The sequence below is a fragment of the Scyliorhinus canicula genome, chromosome 10 (assembly GCF_902713615.1).
Source record: "Scyliorhinus canicula chromosome 10, sScyCan1.1, whole genome shotgun sequence".
NCBI classification, from domain to species: Eukaryota; Metazoa; Chordata; class Chondrichthyes; order Carcharhiniformes; family Scyliorhinidae; genus Scyliorhinus; species Scyliorhinus canicula.
In genome coordinates this window covers 53,579,397-53,600,238 of record NC_052155.1, presented here as the reverse complement: position 1 = coordinate 53,600,238, position 20,842 = coordinate 53,579,397, and the positions used below count along the sequence as shown (strand labels likewise).

The window sequence follows — 20,842 nt, the reverse complement described above, 5'->3', positions numbered from 1 at the left end:
TGGTCAAGACCCATGGGAAGACCTTTCTCAAACAAATTAACTACCTGAAGAAGCGAGAGCCCGCAACAGAGGGCATCTGGGCCAGGAGCATTGGTACCTCTACTTCCCCAGGAAAAACTCTTTCGCCAAGGCGTGCATACCACTGTGGCCCAACACCTGGACCATTGAGATGATGAAGACTCTGGCTCAGAGATGGGACAGTGAAGCATCCACACCGGCAGATGATGTCATGTCAAGTCCAGGCAATAATCCTCCAGAGATCGTCCAGAAAAGGGCGGTTTACCAACCATTACACACCACCCGATCCAGTCCCATCTGGCGTAAGCACAGTCGCGTGTGAAGCGGCGCACAAGACTCCTCAGATGTATGCAAGTGGGAACATTCGGATTGCGGCACCGGGGGTGGGGGGGGTGGGGGGCATCCAGCTGTGGACTGTATAAATAGAGTCTAAACACCGGCCCTGACAGGGACCGGTATGTTGGTTGCCCAGGGACTGTGTTGTGTAAATAGTTAACTGCCGTGGGCAAACTTTACATGACCTTGATTTAAAACCTAGGCTCTTCTTACTGCTGGCTTCCTGGGTCTTAATAGTTGGGAATATACCACCGAGTCAAAATCCTAAACTATTTTCCATAACAGAAATGTGGGGGAATTACATCACATTGATTCCCAGTTAAATAAGGTGGTTCACCACCACCTCTCGAGAGTAATTGGGGCGGAGGAATAGATGCTGCATTGATGCGCTGATTCCATGAAATGAAAAAAAAACACTTGTGTACTGGACAACTGCAAATCTCTGACAACAACTGCTGGAGTTAACCTGCAAAGAGCAATAAACTTTGGGAAGTCTCCTGCTTTTTGCAGATAACCCTTTTAAATTCTCATGTATAGAGTTTCCTTTTAAAAATTATTAGGGATTTTGGTTCCATCACAGTTTTTCGTTGGGTAGTCCCAATCAACGATCCTATGCTTAACTTTTTCCAAGTAAAAATAAAATACTTACTTTTGCTAAAGTGCCCTTCTTGGTGTACATGTCTGTACGCAGGCCAAAGTTCTGTAGGTCGGCTGGTTTGTCCTTTGGTTTTTCTGGAAAGTTCAACATCTGCTGAGAGGCAGGAATCTGCACAAGGAGTTTGAGATTTAAGAGAATATCATACAAAATAATAATTTGGAAAACTAAGCCATTATAGAAGTTAATTGTTGATTTCAGGCTTTTGAACTGAAACAGTTTGCTAATCAACATACCACACAATCAATTGCAAACAGGAAAACAGCATCAGAATATGAAACTAAGTAGAGAAAAAAATGTCAAGGAGGCCTAACTCAAGGCAGAAAAACACCCAACTTGGCACCTGCAAGACCAAAAAATATCTAGGGAGGGGAAACCGGTCCATTGAGCCTGCTTGGCCATTTGTTAAGATCAGGCATGGGTGATGTATTGTGGCCTTGATTTCACTTGCCTGCCAGCCTCCAGTAACCCTCTAATCCCTGTTGTAGAAAAAAATTGACAAACTCTGCCTTGAATACATTCCATGACCCAGTCTCCACTACTCTGCAAACAGAATTCCCAAAACTAACAACCCTCAGAAGTTCCTCCTCACCTCAGGCTTAAACAGGAGATCCCTTATTTTGAAACTGCCCCCTCGCTACAAGATTCCCCCTGAAGGGAAATCCTCCTCTCAGCACCCACCCAGTCAAGTGGCCTCAGGATCTTATGTTTCAATAAGATCACCTCTCACTGTTATAAACTCCACCGAGTTGAGGCCCAACCTGCTCAACTTGGCAAACCCTTCACTCCAGTGTTCGAAACACTGTCGGCAAACGTTGCATAGTGAAAATTCAAAATAAAAATGTAATTCAAAAGGAAGAAATTGCTGGTCTACTCAAATTGTAGCCAATTTTTTCTCTAGTCAGCCGATAATGAGGAACTGCTGTGCAGTTCCAATATTTTCTGTGTTTAAACCCAACAGAGAAACCACTGAAATGAATGCATGTTATGAGAACCTATTTCCACAATGCCTTCAGGAAAAAGAAAACTTGCTACTCAATTCTCTTCCCAAATTAATTAGTAAATAATCTTGCACACTGGCCCCTCTCCCAGCAGGTTAGATTAAGAGGGGTGGAGCACCAATGGACAGAACAAAGAGAAGACTAACAACTGGTTTTTCGTGTCTTACTTGAGGAGTCCGAAGATGAACAGGTACCAAGCCCGAGGGAGTATCCGCGAGAACATTGAAGTGAGGGGTCGGAGGAGGACCCATGGGCAGAGGTCGACTGTCGGCATCCACTTGGTAATTCACAAGGCCCCACTGTTCCAGGAATGCATGAACCCTGAAGAAAGTAACGTGCACATGAATGTGCACAGTAAAACATCACAACATGCAATCTACTATTTTGATATTATCTCAGGGCCACCAGTCTCTTCTCCTCCTCTTCCACACCCCCACCTTCAGATATGATATATGTGTAAGTAGAACAGTTCAGAGGGACACAAGTTGGCAGCTAACTATCTGGAAAGACGTCAAAACAATGAAAAAGTAAAAGCACTGCTTAAACCCCAACCCAATGAAATCTTCAAAATCCAGCCACTAACATTAACAAAAACAATCTTGATCCAAAGCCAGGAAAAATTACAATTTTAAAACTGATACCAATAACCAGTTCACACATGAATTCAAGAAAAGCCTCAAATTTTAGTACTAAAATAACGGAAACATTATTCACTAAAGCAACAAAATAAATTTTAAATTGTGATGGCATGACAGTAAAATGGTCACGTTTGGTTTAATGTCGACACACTCATCTCAGCATCAGGGATTCAAATACCATCAGGGTGAAAGCAAGAGAAAAGAAAGAGCAGAAAAAAAGAGGGGCAGCACGGTGACACAGTGGTTAGCATTGCTGCCTACGGCGCCGAGGACCCGGGTTCGAATCACGGCCCTGGGTCACTGTCCATGTCTGCGTGGGTTTCACCCCCCACAACCCAAAGATGTGCAGGATAGGTGGATCAGCCACACTAAATTGCCCCTTAATTGGAAAAAAATAATTGGGTACTTTAAATTTATTTATTTTTTTTAAAAGAGGGAAAAAAAAGTACCCGAGATTTATATCCCAAATTTATCGAGTGACATGGAGTCATTTTTTGCTACTTTTGAGAAAGTAACACAACTAAAACAACCACCAGATATCTGGATGTTTACAATTAAAGGACAGCTGTGAGAGAGAGCCCAGGTGGTCTCTTCCATGATGCCTCCAGATGTGTCCATGTATTTTAAACAGACCAAGGCTGTCATCCTAACTACCTTAGTTCCAGAGGCATATCGGCAACAATTCTAGAACGCTCACAAGGAACGCACACAAACCTTCATCAAGTTTGAAAAGCAGAAACAAACTGCCTTTAACAGATGACCATTAAAAAGTCCACAACACGGCGGCATGGTGGCACAATGGGTAGCACTGCTGCCTACGGCACCGAGGACCCAGTTTGATTCTGGCCCTGGGTCACCATCCGTCTGGAGTTTGATCATTCTCCCCCGCAATCCAAAGATGTGCAGGTTAGGTGGATTGGCCACACTAAATTGCCCCTTTGGAAAAAAAATAATTGGGTACTCAAAAAAAAATGTTTTTAAAGTCCACTACACCCATGAGGATTGCACAATTGATAACGTTAGAGCAATTTCAAAACCGCTTACTTTCTAGCATGAGGTCGCACTTTGAGGAGCGAGCATCCTCACAACCCAGAATGCAGGCCTCGTAGCAGCTAACTACAATCGCACCCCTCAGTCTAGCCACTCAGGCAAGAACCTTTCCAAACCATTCCCTGACCATTGGAAAAGATAAATGACAAAGAAAACACAAATGAGGGTGCAAGAAGCTTGCCAGCAGCCCAAAAGGACAACAGCCAGAGACCAAAAAGAGGCCACTCCTGACTTCAGTACTGCTAGATGTGATGAAAACCATTGGGTCCAAAAAGACTCCATCCCCATAATTCTCTAAAGAATGCTCCCAATGGGCATTGCAGTCAGGACACCTGCTCCAGAAACCTGGAGGGCATGGCACTACATGTCTGAGCCAGACAAACTCCCAAAGAGCATCTGGAGTGCAATGTCAACATTAACCATGCACGCACACACAGCAATCCTGGAGACTTTGGCAAAGACACAAGCTGTCAAATGAGAAGTTGAGTGTGGATCAATTGCAAACGGACTTAAAACACAAAGCTCGTTCAAGGTCTGGGAATGCAGAGCTTATGCAAGCCAAGAAAAGCACTGGACGTCTTCCAACTTCGCTGCTTCAGGCAAATATTGGGCATCTCCTAGCAAGATGCACAGAATACAGAAGTAAACCAGCATGCAGGGATCCTCTGCATGTTGTGCTTCACAGGTCAGTGGCAGCTCGATTGGCTGGTTCACAAGAGCTTAATGTACAGCAGCCACATCCCCGAAGGGGAGCTTGCTATCAACATGCGATAAGTTACCCCACACACGGGATACAAGAATGTCTGCAAGCGAGATTTGAAGTTGACCACGATCAGAGGCAATGCATGGGATGTCCGAGCTGTTGACCAGAGTGCGTGGAGACAAGTAGAAAGGAATGCTGTGGAAAAAGCGGAGGACAAAAGAAATGACCAGAGGCTAGCAGAATTAACGGATGGAATCTTGAGAAGGGTTGCACTTTGGCAGCGAGAATGGAGAGATGCAAAATAAAGTTAATGGCTCAGTATTGGGCGGAGGCATAGGAACCTGGGTATTTATTTGCATAGATGATTGGAAGTGACAAGATTGGGACCTTGGACTGTATAAACAGACATGCTAACTACCAAAACAGGGAGGTTATGCTGAACCTTTAGAAAACTTTGGTCAAACCTCACCCAGAGTACTGTGCCCAGTTCTGCTCACCACATTTTCGAACGATAGGACGGTCCTTGAGAGGACGATTCGAGGTAGCTACATGGCCAGATTGGAGAAGCTGGAGTTATTCTACTCAGAGCATAGAAGATTGAAAGGAGATCTGATGGAGGCGTAGGAAATTATGACAGGTTTAGACAATATGGATAAAGCAAAGCTGTTCCCATTTGATTTTCTACAAGACTGGGAAACACAGATTTTACATTTGAGCAAGATACAGAAGAGATGTGAGGAAGAGTTTTAAATGTAGCAAGTGCTATTGACCTCGGGGGGGGGGGGGGGGGGGGGGGGGGGGGGGGGGGGGGGGTGGGAGATATGAAAGGAATAATGATTTCAAAAGCTAGTTTGATGGGTACTCAAGTGAAAGAAACACGCAGAGCTCGGAGGATAGAACAGCTGAATGGACTGACTGGATTTCTCAACAGAAAACTGGAAATGGCCTCTTTCTGCGCTGTGATGATTCTACCAACTTGGCTAACTGATCTTGCACTAATTTGGTGAGTTGCTGCACAAGTCTGCTCATGACTTATTCAGCTCTATTGCTCTTGCAGAGAAGTGGGTAGGTACTGAGGTCATTTGCTGGGCACCAACTAAGCAGACGATTTTGTCCAAGAATGCAGCATTATAGCATAATGATTAGAACAGTTGCTTCACAGCTCCAGGGTCCCAGGATCGATTCCCGGCTTGGATCATTGTCTGTGCGAAGTCTGCACGTTCTCCCCATGTGTGCGTTGGTTTCTTCCGGGTACTCCGGCTTCCTCCCACAGTCCGAAGACGTGCAGGATAGGTGGATTGGCCATGCTAAATTGCCCTTAGTGTCCAAAATGGTTAGTGGGGTTATAGGGATAAGGTGGATGCGTGGGCATGGGTTGGGTGCTCTTAATAAGGGCCTGTGCTGACTCGATGGGCAGAATGATCTCCTTCAGCACTCTAAATTCTATGAAATTGCTAAATGGGGCAGCACGGTGGCACAGTGGGTTAGCCCTTCAGCCTCATGGCGCCGAGGTCCCAGGTTCGATCCCAGCTCTGGGTCACTGTCAGTGTTGAGTTTGCACATTCTCCTAGTGTTTGCATGGGTTTCGCCCCCACAACCCAAAAGATGTGCAGGCTCGGTAGATTGGCCACACTAAATTGCCCCTTAATTGGAAAAAATTAATTGGGTACTCTAAAGCGAAATAAAAAAAACAAAAAGAAAGTTGAATGGACTTCCATTGGCGCCTGCGCGGAGCGGCCGCGTTCAAAAGAAGAACCCGCCAGTCCGCGATATCGTGGTCTTTTTCAGGGGGTTCCCCGCGAAGTTTTTGGCAAACAATAAACCTCTCCGGGGTCAGCCCTGCCTCCCTCGCCCGGTGATAGGATCGAAGCTCGGTTTCACCGAGCGGGAGGGTTGAAAGGGCGGGAGGGGAGAGTCTGGTTCCCGTGGGTTCGTGGAGGCAGCTGCACGTGGAGGAGGAGCAGGGATCACAACTTATTCCCCAAGGAGCATCCTGAAAGCTGAAGGCCTCAAAGACGACGAGTAGAAAAGAGAAAGATTTTTTCCTGTTTTTACTCTCCCTTGAAAAGTTGAAGGAAGCAGCGGGGGTGGAGCCAAGCCGAGGCCGAGGCAGTCGGCCCGAAGCCAGGGCGCAACGTAGGTGAGATGTCCCACATCGGATAGCCCCCGCCTAGAATGTGGTAATAAGACTGAAGCCCGCTCCCAGGGAAATTCTGGAGGTATACAAAAAAAAGAAAGAAATTGAAAAGAAATTTGAGATTAAAGGAGGAAGGAAGAGTGAGAAAAAGGAAAAATAATAAGTCGGTAAAGGACGCAAAAAGCAGCGTTGAGCAAGGGAGAAAACACGGGATCGCATGGTGAATGAGAAGACGAGCAAAAGTGCTGACAAGATGGCGGAGGCCGGACTTGCATGGTGGGGCCGCACTACTTACAGTGGAGAAGATGACCGAGGTGATGGCAGTGGAGGAAGAAAAGCAGTTTGCGAGGCACATGGAGGCTTTGAGGAAGGAGATGGCGGTCACATTGAAGTCATTGGTGGAGGAGGCAATCGCCCCGGTGAGAGTGGCTGTGGCAAAGACATCAGCCGAGGTGAGAGAGCTGGGCGAGAAGATGAAGAAAGTGGAGGAAGCCGCGTCGCGGCACAGCGACCAGTTCACCTCGATGGGGGACGAGCTGCGGAGGGTGGTGGAGGTCAACAGAGGGCTCCGAGCAAAGCTGGAGAGATTGGAGAACCGGTCGAGGCAGCACAATCTAAGAATTGTGGGCTTGCCCGAAGGGATAGAGGATCCAACGCCAACAGAGTACTTCGCTAAGAAGTTGGCGAAGCTGATGGGGGAGGGCGAGAACCCTTCTCAGTACGAACTGGACCAAGCTCATCGGTCGTTAAGGCTGAAGCCCAAAGTGAACGAGCCGCCAAGAGCAGCAATGATCTGTTTCCATAAGTACTGCATGAAGGAGAAGGTGTTAAGCTGGGTGAAGCAGAAGCGCGAGGTGCAGTGGGATGGTGCTGGAGTTTGGAGTTGGAGGCTTGACAGTGGAGTTGGCAAAAAGACGAGCGGCACTCGGGCGAGTGAAGGAGGAACATTACAAGAACGGGGTGCGATTTGGTATGGTGTACCCAGCAAAGCTGAGGGTGACATATGGTGCCAAAGACTTTTATTTCGAGACAGTGGAGGCGGCTGAGGCGTTCGTGAGGGCAGAAGGCTTGGGGCAGACTTGAAGAGCGGAGCTGGAAGAGAGACTGTGGACTGTGATTGGAGAGCTGGAAAATGTATAAATGTTATAACTTTCTTTCTACTGACATGTATTGTAATTTACTTCTCTTCACATTGTTACAGAGTTTAAATTATTAATTGGGTTGACTGGCATTCTGTCTTGCGACTGTTAGATCTTAGTTTAGTGAATTGTATGGGTTGGATTGTTGTTTTTGTTTTTTCTTTCTCAGGGACTGGGTGCGAGGGAACGGTAAAGCGTGGCGGGGGAGCCACCCGCGCGAGCTAACTAAAATCGGCTTGAGAACGGAGGTGAGGTGAAAGGAGGGCTGCGGACATTGGTGCCTGGTTAGCAGGTTTCAATGGGCCCAAGAGACCGGGGGGGGGGGGGTATTGATGCTGGGGGATGTTTTTTCGACAGGAAATGTAGGGTGGGGTTTGGGGGTGGGGTGGTGGGTTTGATGTTGATATTGGATAGGGGCGGGTCAGGCTTATGGGGCAGGACCCGGTGGTATGATCATGGTGGATAAGAGAGGGGGGGGGGGGGGGGGGTAGCCACATGGAACGTGAGGTGGTTCGGAGGTCTGGTAAAGAGGTCACGGGTGCTTGCGCATCTTAAAAGTTTGAAAGCAGATGTAGCAATGCTGCAGGAGACTCACTTGAGGGTGATGGACCAGGTGAGACTTAAAAAGGGTTGGGATAGTCAGGTGTTTCACTCTGGACTTGACGGAAGGGCTCGGGGGGGGGGGGGGGGGGGGGGGGGGGTAGCGGTAATGGTCAGCAAAAGAGCACGCTTCCAGATGGAGACGGTGGGGCAGATCAGGGGGGTAGATATGTGATTGTGACAGTGGCGCTGGAGGGGAGGTTAGTGGCGCTGTTAAGTGTATATGGCCCCAATTGGGACGATGTGGGATTCACAAAGAAGGTGTTTGGGGCCATCCCCAACATGGACACACACAAACTAATAGTGGGGGGGACTGGAACTTGGTGCAGGAGCCAAGGATGGACAGGTCACTGGCCCCATTAGGGGGGCGAAGGCATTGGCTGGGCTAATGGTGGAAATGGGGGGGCGCCTTGGAGGTTCCTGCACCCAAGGGAACGGGAGTACTCGTTTTTCTCATTAGTCCAAAAAGGTATATTCGCGGGTCAACTTTTTTTTTTTTTTATAAATGTTTTTTATTCAGTTTTCATGTTTTATATTGAACAAATTACAAATTGTTAGAGAGAGAAAAAAAAACACGCAAAAATTAACATATATATTTACAGGTGAGCATCTTCGTAGTAATAACTGTGGCCTCCCCCTCTTTGCCGGCATACATATTTTACATTCCCCAACATGTTTATTGGCATTTATTTAGTTTGGTTTTGGGCCTTAGCTAGCCATCAAACCCCCGTAACGCGCCCGTAGCCCCCCCCCCTCCCTGCCGGCTACCTTCCCCCGACTATTCTTCCTCTTGTACGTTGGCCACAAACAGGTCCCGGAACAATTGCATGAATGGCTCCCACGTTCTGTGGAAGCCGTCGTCCGACCCTCGGATGGCGAATTTGATTTTCTCCATTTGGAGAGAATCCGAGAGGTCGGACAGCCAGTCTGCAGCTCTGGGCGGTGCTGCTGACCGCCAGCCAAACAGGATTCTACGGCGGGCGATCAGGGAGGCAAAGGCAAGGGCGTCCGCCCTCCTCCCCAGGAATAGATCTGGCTGGTCTGAAACCCCGAAGACCGCCACTATCGGGCATGGCTCCACCCTCACCCCCACCACTTTGGACATAGCCTCGAAGAAGGCTGTCCAGTACTCCACAAGTCTGGGGCAAGACCAGAACATGTGGGCGTGGTTGGCCGGGCCTCTTGGCACCGCTCACATCTGTCCTCCACCTCCGGGAAGAACCTACTCATACGGTTTCTCGTTAAGTGGGCTCTATGTACCACTTTTAGTTGCGTCAGGCTGAGCCTTGCGCACGTAGAGGTGGAGTTGACCCTATGCAGTGCTTCGCTCCAGAGTCCCCACCCTATCTCCATCCCCAGGTCGTCCTCCCATTTCCTTCTTGTTGCGTCCAGTACGGTGTCGTCCCTATCTACCAGTCGGCCATACATGTCACTACAGTTCCCTTTCTCTAGGATACTTGCGTCCAGTAGGTCTTCCAGTAGTGTCTGTCGTGGCGGTTGTGGGTACGTCCTTGTCTCCTTTCGTAGGAAGTTTTTGAGCTGCAGGTACCGTAGCTCGTTCCCCCCAGCTAGCTGAAATTTCTCTGTCAGTTCGTCCAGTGTTGCGATCCTGTCGTCCGTGTATAGGTCCCTGACTGTCAGTGTCCCCCCGTCCTGTCTCCACCTTTTGAAGGTGGCGTCAGTCAGTGCTGGTTTGAACCTATGGTTGTTGCAGATGGGAGCCTTGTCCGACATTTTGTTCAGGCCAAATTGCTGCCGCAGTTGGTTCCAGGATTGGAGGGTGGCTGTCACCACTGGGCTGCTGGAGTGTTTTTTGGGTGGGGATGGGAGTGCTGCCGTGGCGAGGCCCGGAGGGAGGTCCCCATGCAGGAGGCCTCCTCCGCACGCACCCACTCGGCTTCTGGCTCCTGGATCCATCCCCTTACTCGCTCGGCTGTTGCCGCCCAGTGGTAGAATTGTAGATTCGGGAGGGCTAGCCCCCCCCTGGATTTTGTTTTCTGTAGGACCTTCTTTGGGATCCTAGCATTTTTACCCCCCCATACGAACGCCATGATAAGTTTGTCCAGCGCTATGAAGAAGGCCTTGGGGATGTAGATCGGAATGGATCTAAACAGGAAGAGGAACCTGGGCAATACGTTCATTTTGATCGTCTGGACTCTTCCTGCGAGGGAGAGTGGGAGTGTGTTCCATCTTTGCAGGTCCTTTTTTACTTCCTCCGCCAGGCTGGTGAGGTTCCATTTGTGGATCCCTTTCCAGTCATGGGCTATTTGGATCCCCAGGTAGCGGAATTTATGTCGGGCTTGTTTGAACGGCAGCCCCTTTAGTGCTGCCCCCCCCCCCCCCCCCCTCCCCCTTGCTGGTGTACTGGGAAGATCTCGCTTTTGCTCATGTTGAGTTTGTAGCCCGAGAAGGCTCCAAACTCTTTCAGGAGCGCGATGATTCCGTCCATGCTGCTTTGTGGGTCCGAGATGTAGAGGAGCAGATCGTCTGCATAGAGTGAGACTCTGTGCTCTCTGCCTCCCCTTCGGATCCCCCTCCAATTTTTTGCTGCCCTGAGCGCAATTGCTAGTGGTTCGATTGCTATTGCGAACAGCAGTGGGGACAGTGGGCATCCTGGTCTGGTGCCCCTGTGCAGCTGGAAGTATTGAGAGTTGGTATTGTGCGGATCAACTTTTTTGTGGTGGGGAAGGCTTTGTTGGCTGGGGTTAAGGGGTTGGAATACTCTGCAATTGCAGTGTCAGATCATGCTCCGCATTGGGTGGATATGGTGCTGGAGAAGGGGGTAGTGCAGAGGCCGGGACGGAAATTAGATGTGGGACTTTTGGGGGACCAAGTGTTCTGTGACAAAATTGAAAAAGTAATTAAGGAATATGTAGGTTTCAACCGTACGGGTGAGGTGTCGAAGGCAGTCGTCTGGGAGGCTCTAAAGGCGGTGGTGAGGCGGGGGAAGTGATCTCTGAGACACTGGAGGTAGATGGGAGTTCTGCAGGGGATGAGGACCCAGCAAAGCTGGAAAAGAGGAAGGAACTACAGGCGAGCTTTGACCCACTATCTACCAGGAAGGCGGTGCGCCAACTGAGACTAGCAGGGGGGGGGGCAGTTTAGGAATATGGAGATAAGGCTGTGAGGTCAGCTCCGGGGGGAAGCAGCAGCAAGGGAAATTGTGCAGGTAAGGGATAGGGCAGGGAAGTTGGTGGTGGCGCCGGATCTGATTAACAAGGTTTTTGAGGAATTTTATGAGAGTTTGTACAGGTCAGAGCCACCCGGGCAAGATCGTGAGATGCAGGAATTTCTAGATGGATTGGAGTACCCAAGGTTAGGGGAGGGGGACAGAAGGAACGAAAGTGGAGCAGGACATAAAGGATGCAATTGGGAGGATGCAGTCGGGGAAGGTGGCAGGGCCGGATGGGTTTCCAGTGAAATATTATAAAAAATTCAAGGATAAGCTGGCACCCCTGATGGCGGGGATATTTGAAGAGGCGATAGGGAAGGGGATGTTGTCACAAACCTTGGGGCAGGCATCGATTTCACTGTTGCTAAAAAAAAGGATCCAACAGAGTGTGGGTCGTATAGGCCCATATCACTTCCGAATGTGGGTGCAAAAGTATTGGCAAAGTTACTGGCGGGTAGGCTGGAGGAGTGCATCCCGAAGGTGACAGGTGAAGATCAGATGAGGTTCGTGAGAGGGAGGCAGCTCTTTTCAAACATTAGAAGGGTATTGAACGTCGTTAGGGAACCGGCAGAGGGGAAGGAAACCGAGGTGGTTGTGGCATTGGACGCTGAGAAGGCATTCAACCGGGTAGAATCGGGGTACTTGATGGCAGTTCTGGAGCATTTTGGAATTGGACCAAGATTTGTGAATTGGGTAACGCTACTATATAAGGAGCCGAGGGAGAGTGTCCGCACAAACAACATTAGCTTGAGGCGTTGGTCATCACATTAAGAAGTTCGGGGGTTTGGAAAGGAATAGTAGTTGGGGGAGGGGGGGTATTTTGTGGTGTCTCGGCCGGGGGTGGGGGGGCAGCCATTCCGTAGGGCAGGGACTCACTTTAGGTACCTGGGGGTGCAGGTTGCACGAGAGTGGGGGTGGCTCCGCAGGTACATCCCTAGTTTGGTGGGGAGAGTGAAAGCTGATCTGGCAAGGTGGGATGGTCTCCCTCTGTCACTGGCGGGTCGGGTACAGGCGATTAAAATGAACGTGCTGCCCCGATTTCTGTTCATTTTTCAATGCCTGCTGATTTTCCTGCCAAATGCTTTTTTCAGAGATACTGAGGGAAGGATTACGTCGTTCATTTGGGATGGGGAGTTGGCCAGAGTTAGAAAGGTGCAACTACAGAGGGGAAGGTAGGCAGGGGGTCTGGGTCTTCTGAACCTGATGTATTACTACTGGGTGACAAATGTGGAGACGGTGCAGAGCTGGGTCAGAGGGGTTGATTCCCAGTGGGTCAGAATGGAGGAAAGTATGCGCAGGGGGTCGGGATAGCTCCAGGGACATACTTGGTAATAATAGCTTCATTGAGAATTTGGAGGCAGTTTCGCCAGCACTTCGGGTTGGGGGCAGGGTCAAGGGAAATGCCGATTCGGGGGAACCACAGATCTGAGCCAGTGAGGTGGGATGGAAATTTTAGGAAATGGGAGATGGGGATTAAGACACTGAAGGATTTGTTTCTTAGGGGTCAGTTTGCAGGATTGAAGGAGCTGGAAGTGAAGTATGGGCTGGAGCAGGGAGAAATGTATAGATACATGCAGGTTCGAGATTTTGCTGGAGATACAGAACTTCCCGGAGGAACTGGCCTCCACATTGCTGGAGGAGGTGCTGACGACAGGGGGACTGGAGAAGGGGGTAGTGTCAGCAGTCTATGGAGCCATTTTGGAGGAGGAGAAGGCACCGCTGGAAGGGATCAAAGCAAAGTGGGAGGAAGAGTTGGGAGAGGATATGGAGTCCTGGTGAGAGGTGCTCCAGAGAGTGAATGCCTCCACCTCGTGCGCGAGGTAGGGGCTGATACGGCTGAAGGTGGTATACAGAGCTCACCTCACAGGGGCGAGGATGAGCCGATTCTTTGAAGGAGTAGAAGATGTGTGTGAACATTGCAGTGGGGGGGCCCCGCTAATCATTTTCATATGTTTTGGTCCTGTCCAAAGTTGGATTACTGGAAGGAGGTTTTTAGGGTAATTTCTAAAGTGGTGCACGTGAAACTGGACCCAGGCCTCCGGGAGGCCATATTCGGGGTGTTGGACCAGCCAGGGTTGGAAACGGGTGCGGAGGCAGATGTTGTAGCCTAGATGTTGATGGGTTGTGCGGCAGCCTCTCCACCCTGCGCCCTGGTGTGGTTGAACTGGATAACATCGAACACGAGTTTTGGGGGGGGGGGGTAATGGGGGCTATGGGTGATTCCTGATTCCTTTCTGTCAGTTGTTTATGTGAACATGTGGGCAAATGTTTTGGGTTTGGTGGGAGGATGGCATCGTTGTTGTCGATATGGGGATTGACATATTTGTTACGGATTATTGTTTACTGTTGGTGGGTGCAAATTTGGGAGAAATTGCGAAAAAGGAGGAGAATAAAGAAATTTTAAAAAAAAATAAAGTTGAATGATCATAATGTGAAGATGCCGGCGTTGGACTGGGGTGAGCACGGTCAGAAGTCTTACAACAGCAGGTTGAAGTCCAACAGGTTTGTTTTGAATCACCAGCTTTCAGAGCACTGCTCCTTCCTCAGGTGAAAGACCCATTCACCCGAGGAAGGAGCGGTGCTCTGAAAGCTAGTGATTCAAAACAAACCTGTTGGACTTCAACTTGATGTTGTAAGACTTCTTACGGTGATAAATATGATGTTCATCACTTGCCTACATATTTGCCCCGACCACCAATACCCCAGACACAGACATTCTCCCCGTGTTTCGCCCCCACAACCCAAAAGATGTGCCGGTTAGGTGGATTGGCCATGCTAAATGGCCCCTTAATTGGAGAATTTTTTTTAAAAAAATGATCTGACAACAGCACCACAGTTATTTTGTCGTCAAATGTGGAACAAGTTTCTTTTTTCGCAGTGGAATAATTACATAGCCTAATTTAGGCATTTTTCGTACTCGTCACACATGTTCTAAAACATTGATCAGAACACAGTGAATACAAAATGCCTTCCTTTCTCAACAGGTCAAGAAACATGGAGCAACGGTAAGTTTATGAATTTTGAGATGCAGGTCATTCACGATTAATGAACTAAATTGAATAGCCGAATAGACCACCTATTCCTCAATTCATTCTCTGCTAGTACAAGTTAGTTTGGATTGGTTCAGATGAAAAAGGCCCATTTCTATTTTGGAATTAACATCCACCTGAATAGGTGAAATAACGTCAATAATTAAGTTCAAAGACAGCACCTGTTGGTAATCTGATTAACTCTTCATTACAATGCACAAGTGCACCAATCTGGAACATAAACCCACAATCTTAAAGGAATCTAAAACAAACCACATGACAGTTGAAAATAACAGTCTCATTCTCCCAGTGTCTGCGTGGGTCTCACCCCCACAGTCCAAACATGTGCAGGGAAGGTGAACTGGCCTCACTAAATTGCCCCTTAATTAGAAGAAAAGAACAGTCTCCTTCAGGCTGAGCAAGGGCAGTGCTCAATGCAGATGAAGGGACCTCTACTCTCCTCCACAGAAGGCTCCACTTACCTCATTACCGCGCAAACATCGCCAGTTAAATTTCTGCGACAAGATGTACTGGTTAGATATTCCTGAGGATTTAACCGATAGGTGTCGATCATAAAGTTTCGGTATGCCAAATATCTGTTGGTGTAAACACAGGGCAAAAAAATAACTTTTTCCAGAAGTGACAGGTTTTGAAATCAGTGAGATGCAAGTATCAAAAAAAAAAAAATCACACAAGGTGGATACTGAAATAGTTCCCTGGACAGGTCATCGCACCACATGGGATGCTCAGCAAACACTGTCCGTCAAGAACCCACAGCTTTTTGCTCATTCCCCAGGAACATTTAAACAAGTCTTTTAAAGCAGAATTTGTTTATAGCCTTGGAATTAATTTTTGGTGCTGTAGATTTTCAAGCATGCAATTTGATGCTACAAAGTCCACAAAGAGGAATTAAACCAGGTCGATCACCCTACATTGACCTAGGCACTAGAATGACAATTGCAAACAATGCCCTGTTGACACTGCAAAGTCCTCCTGAGCATCATCTTGGGGCTTGTGCTAAAATTGGGAGAGCTGTCCCAAAGATCAGTCAATCAATAGCCTGACAGTTATATTCGTGGAATCGAATCTTAGAGGCAAGGTCCCAGATCAACCATAGGTGGCAACATCGTGGTGGGCGAGAGTTGCCCTGTGAATTCTCAACTTTTGACTCTGGACCCTATGAAGTCTCATGGCATCAGGTCAAACATGGGCAAGTAAACCTCCTGCTGGTTACTCTAATCCCCTTGCAATCAAAAATATCATGCCATTGCTTTCTGAAGTAATGTTGGAAATACTTTATCCATAATTGGGTAGATGCCAATTTTAAATCAAAAGATAATTAAACCAGAACTCTCGGTGAGCAAATAAAAGTATATAGTCATTTACACAACAGTAATCTAATGGGTTTCATCACATTACAAAATCAACTTCAACAAGGATTGAATCTTCCTGTTCAGAAACTTCACAAGATAACTGGAGATGAAATGATATACCAGCTAAGACAAATCAACAAGAGTGGGACTATCTCACTGCAAAACACCTACCTGATAAATAAAAGATTTCACGTTAAAAAGTAATTTACTGAAGGTTGCCCTTTAAATAAATCTGCCATTCTTGTGAAAGAGGGGATCAGAATGATGGACTGAAGGGAAAGTTGCCATTTAAATATCACTGTGCTGGAGCAGCACAGTAGATTGATAGAAACACACTTGGATGGCATGGTTATTGGCATCACAGCCTTTGGTGTATCAAGTCACTCAATCAAACCAAAACATCCAAATACATATACGCACTCAAAAAAAATTATATAGGGCTAACAACATCAGCACGAGACTGTTGCTGCCTATCATGAACCATTAGTGAGCTCAGCTACAAGAATACTCCAAGAGCAGATAATTGAAATTAAAGAGAACCCCTCAGAGATCGGTAAAGCCTCAAAATCAAAGTTCAAAACTGCAATGAATGAATTCAAATCAAACGAACAGTCATTTAGAAACAAAGATCAGCAACAGGTTCATGTAACCCATACCCAGCAATCAGCTTTAATCCAATTGAATCCATCAGATGAAGCTCATGGCAGGAAACAATACCCAACCCAGTGAAAAAGGCGAGTAACCTTAAAATAATGGCACTGGATAATTTTCAAACTCAAAACGACAGCCAAAACAGAGAAACGGCATGTTAGGCTTGTGCGTGTGTATTTGAACAGATTTATCAAGCACACTTACATTTCTGGGCTTTTGGACTTATTTTTCCCATTGAAGAATTCTGGCAAGGCACGACGTTCAATCTCATGTATACTACAAGACAAGGAAACGCAATTAGGTAAATTCTATTTTTAAATTTAAATGAATAGAACTGAAGAAGTCCATGCCCCATCCTAAAATCATAAAAAAACAAGATAAAACAGACAGAAAATTACGTCTCTGAAGATCTTGGAAGAAAAGAAAGACATTATTCCTTTTTGAAAAAAGCTACTCAGTGACGTATCCCAAGCACCACATCTAACAATCAAACTCTCCACCAGACCAAAATATGACTGAGGTTTTAGAATACCTTTCAATAAATTTTAGAAACAAAAACATCATGAGCCAGTCAGACTAACCTCTTGTGGTGGGGAAGTTACAATCTAGAAAGAATTTTGAGGCACAGAATATATCTGCACTTGACTGTGTTGTGACATCCTGGGCAAGTGTGTGGTCGATTCCAGTCCCACAGACCCCAGAGTCTCAACCAATAATGTATAACAGTTGCAGAATCTTGTATTTCCACTAGCTTTGAAAGTTCAATACAATACTTATTTATTTATAACTGGAACAAAGTTGAAATATGCAATCATTATAATGGAATAACAGCCAGCTAATCTACCCCCCCCCCCCTCTATTGTCCCACTCTCCACTGAAACACACACAACACACACATAAATAGAGGGAGGGTAAAAATACCAGGAATTAAAACATGAAATAAAAGAGGAGTGTCCTTGCTTCCGACGTAGAGGCCATTTCAGCAGGCTGTCTCCCAGGTTGCTTTGGGATCGAAGCCACCTGCTGGATTGCTAATCAGGATCTTCTGACAGAAACATTCAGTGAGAGCCTGTAGAATTCCCTCTGGGGAGACTGGACCTTCACTCAAAAGGATCCGCCTCAGGCCTGTTTAATTCTTACTCGTTTCCAACTCCACCAGAATGACTAACAGCGTTACTGAGATAAGGACAGAGTTCCGCACACAAGTTGTTTTTAAAAAGTATTTTTAAACAATTGGCCTGGCCTGCAGCTAGTGGCTGAACTGAATTTCCCTGCAGTTCCATCTGGCTGTGGAGAGGGAACGGTCTTTACTTTGGATTTTAAGAAATAATCCATGAGATGAAAAAGGGCGAGCGAGGGAAAAGGGGCGAGCGAGGGAAAAGGGGCAAGCGAGGGAAAAGGGAGGGAGAGAGAGAAAAGGGAGGGAGAGAGGGAGAGGGAGAGGGAGAGGGAGAGGGAGAGGGAGAGAGAGAGAGAGAGAAAGAGCCCAACCAAAGCAAAATTGCTAACTTGGTCAGTCGTGGAGTTCCAATGTGTTAAGTTTTTGCTTTGGGGCAATGAATTGGTTGCACCTGGTTCTGCCAAATGCCTGATGGAGAATCACAGTCAAAAAAACAGCACAAATTAGCACTCGGATGCTGGTCTCATCCTGTTCCACGAAACAAAAGTTGAAAAATAATGGCATGCAGCATCCCCATTCTCCAGCATCCTCACTTTCAGAATTCATTGCTGTTCTCAACCAGCCCCATATTATAACAATTTCTTACTGATGGTCTCCCCAAGATAGTTTGTATTTGAAAGTTTACAATGTACAATTTAAGTTACTTCCAATTTATTTTACTCCCTTATCTTAAAAGATAAAAAGTGCGAAGGGGAGGAAATTTAAGTGACCTAACCTGCTCCTATGACTCTGGAAATGCTGCTCAGCTTTATACACATAGGGAGAAAAGTCTGTTGTGAAGTTTCTGGCATCACCAGAACATGAGTTTGGAAGCTCACTGTGCAGACACATCACAGAATTAATTGCAGCCGAGCACTTTGTAGCTGACAATAATGAAACCCCAGTGAACTATCCCCTTTATCCACAACAAACCAACCTTCATGGCAAAGTTGAAATGGTTACATGTGACAGTCATAATTAAAGGTCCAGGATTATTTCAGCATTGTTGTAGAGTTATTTCATCATAATCTGATTAGGGGCGGCACGGTAGCACAGTGCATAGCACTGTTGCTTCACAGCTCCATGGTCCCAGGTTCGATTTCTGGCTTGGGTCACTGTGCGGAGTCTGCCCATTCTCCCCATGTCTGTGTGGGTTTCTTCCGGGTGCACCGGTTTCCTCCCAGAAGTCCCGTAAGACATGCTGTTAGTTGAATTGGACGTTCTGAATTCGCCCTTTGTGTATCCGAACAGGTGCCTGAATGTGGCGACTTGGGGTTTTTCAAAGTAACTTAATTGCAGTGTTAATGCATGGTATGGTAATAAGGGCAGCACGGCAGCATTGCGGACAGCGCAATTGCTTCACAGCTCCAGGGTCCCAGGTTCGATTCCGGCTTGGGTCACTGTCTGTGCGGAGTCTGCACATCCTCCCCGTGTGCGTGGGTTTCCTCCGGATGCTCCGGTTTCCTCCCAAAGTCAAAAGATGTGCAGGTTAGGTGGATTGGCCATGATAAATTGTCCTTGGTGTCCAAAATTGCCCTTAGTGTTGGGTGGGGTTACTGGGTTATGGGGATAGGGTGGAGGTGTTGACTTCGGGTAGGGTGCTCTTTCCAAGAGCCGGTGCAGACTTGATGGGCCGAATGGCCTCCTTCGGCACTGTAAATTCTATGATGATTAATGTAAGCCTACTTGTGACCGTAAAGATCCTTATTATTAATAGTAGTTTCTCATCATTGCTCTCAGCATCCCTGGGCTAAGGAAATCTTCAATTCCGATAGCAAAGATGGCAAACTGAAATGTTGAGACACTAGCTAGTGCATTGCCGACCACTCAAGTCTCTGCTGACTCATGATAAATGGCCAGCTAGTTAAGAGGCCCCCTGAAACCACGTTTCGCCTTCCAAGAGGATCAAAGCTTCAAGGGAACAAACAAATTAAGCACACCTCACCTCTCCACAAGTTCTCAAAAGTTAAATATACACAAGGACAAAAGGGTTTTTCGAACACCCTCTCAGGGAGGGCTTTGTACAGGCTGCTTGCACATATCAGAACAGAGGCAGCAATTGATTATTTATAGTTTTCTGGTGCACCAAGGGTAGATAGTGGTTGCAGATTCTCTGATTCAAACAAGGAAGGTACACAGAAGGAGCAATAAAATACATTAATTCTGACCTATTATAGTCAAACCATGCAGAGTAGCTGGGGATGATGATGTGATGAGTCTGTTCAGTGACGTTATCCTCTGCTTGGTCCACAGGCCGGATGTGATCACCTTTCGCATTGGAACTGTCCTCTTCTTCCTAGTGAATAATTCGCAAATCGCCTGGTGAATAATTTGCAAATCACATCTGTCTCAGTTTAAGTCAATGACATGTATAACAGCTGATCTATTACTAATGAGAACACATGCTTAGACTGGCAGAGAAATCTAGGAGAGGTATTTTATTCAGATTTTCTATCAAGCTTTGTGGACAGGAAACTCAAATATATATATTTTTTTCTTCTTTTTTTTCATACAAATTTCGATTACCCAATTAATTATTTTTCCAATTAAGGGGCAATTTAGAATGGTCAATCCACATACCCTGCACATCTTTTTGGTTTGTGGGAGTGGGACCCACGCAGACATGGGGAGAATGTGCAAACTCCACATGGACAGCAAACTGGGGCTGGGATCAAACCCAGGTCCTCGGCGCCACGAGGCAGCAGTGTCAACTACTGCGCCACCATGCTGCCACTGGAAAATCAAATATTTTAAAACACAAGAATTAGAATTCAGACATGGACTTCTCATTGACAGAATAGTAAGCGACTACACCCAGTTATGGCTCTTGCAGAGCTGGGTATAGACACATGTCTGTGTTTCAACATCGCAACCAAGGTACTGAAATGGGAAGCTAAAATTAAGGGTCTCTGCCACAGGTAGATGATGAGAAAATACACGGGGCACCCCAAAGACTGCTCTCAACCTCCTGGCATGGCGATCACTAGCAGCACTTTCAGAGCCAGCAGCTCATTACTTTTTCTACCTCTCAGGGAAACTGAAGCATAGACAATAGGCAGGAGGTGTGTGGCACATTGGTAGCATCCGACCTCCAAGCCAGAAGCTCGTCCTACTCCAGGACTTGATGCCCAGGGAAACAACGTTAATTACATTGTAAATAAATCCTTCCAACATACACCAA

At 47.0% G+C, this 20,842-nt stretch overlaps 1 protein-coding gene across 4 annotated transcripts in view; it reads right to left on the bottom strand.

The window, feature by feature from the left end:
* The window catches only part of smarcc1a (SWI/SNF related, matrix associated, actin dependent regulator of chromatin, subfamily c, member 1a), a 260,613-nt gene that overhangs the window by 137,419 nt on the left and 102,352 nt on the right, over window positions 1–20,842 (bottom strand). For all 4 annotated transcript variants that reach the window (XM_038808949.1, XM_038808946.1, XM_038808948.1 and 1 more), the window contains exons 14-18: window positions 19,830–19,957; window positions 16,707–16,778; window positions 14,961–15,074; window positions 2,178–2,331; window positions 1,004–1,120 (exon numbers count right to left, since the gene is read on the bottom strand). In XM_038808949.1, coding sequence (XP_038664877.1) covers window positions 1,004–1,120; window positions 2,178–2,331; window positions 14,961–15,074; window positions 16,707–16,778; window positions 19,830–19,957 — 585 coding nt within the window. The remainder of the gene's footprint in view (window positions 1–1,003; window positions 1,121–2,177; window positions 2,332–14,960; window positions 15,075–16,706; window positions 16,779–19,829; window positions 19,958–20,842) is intronic.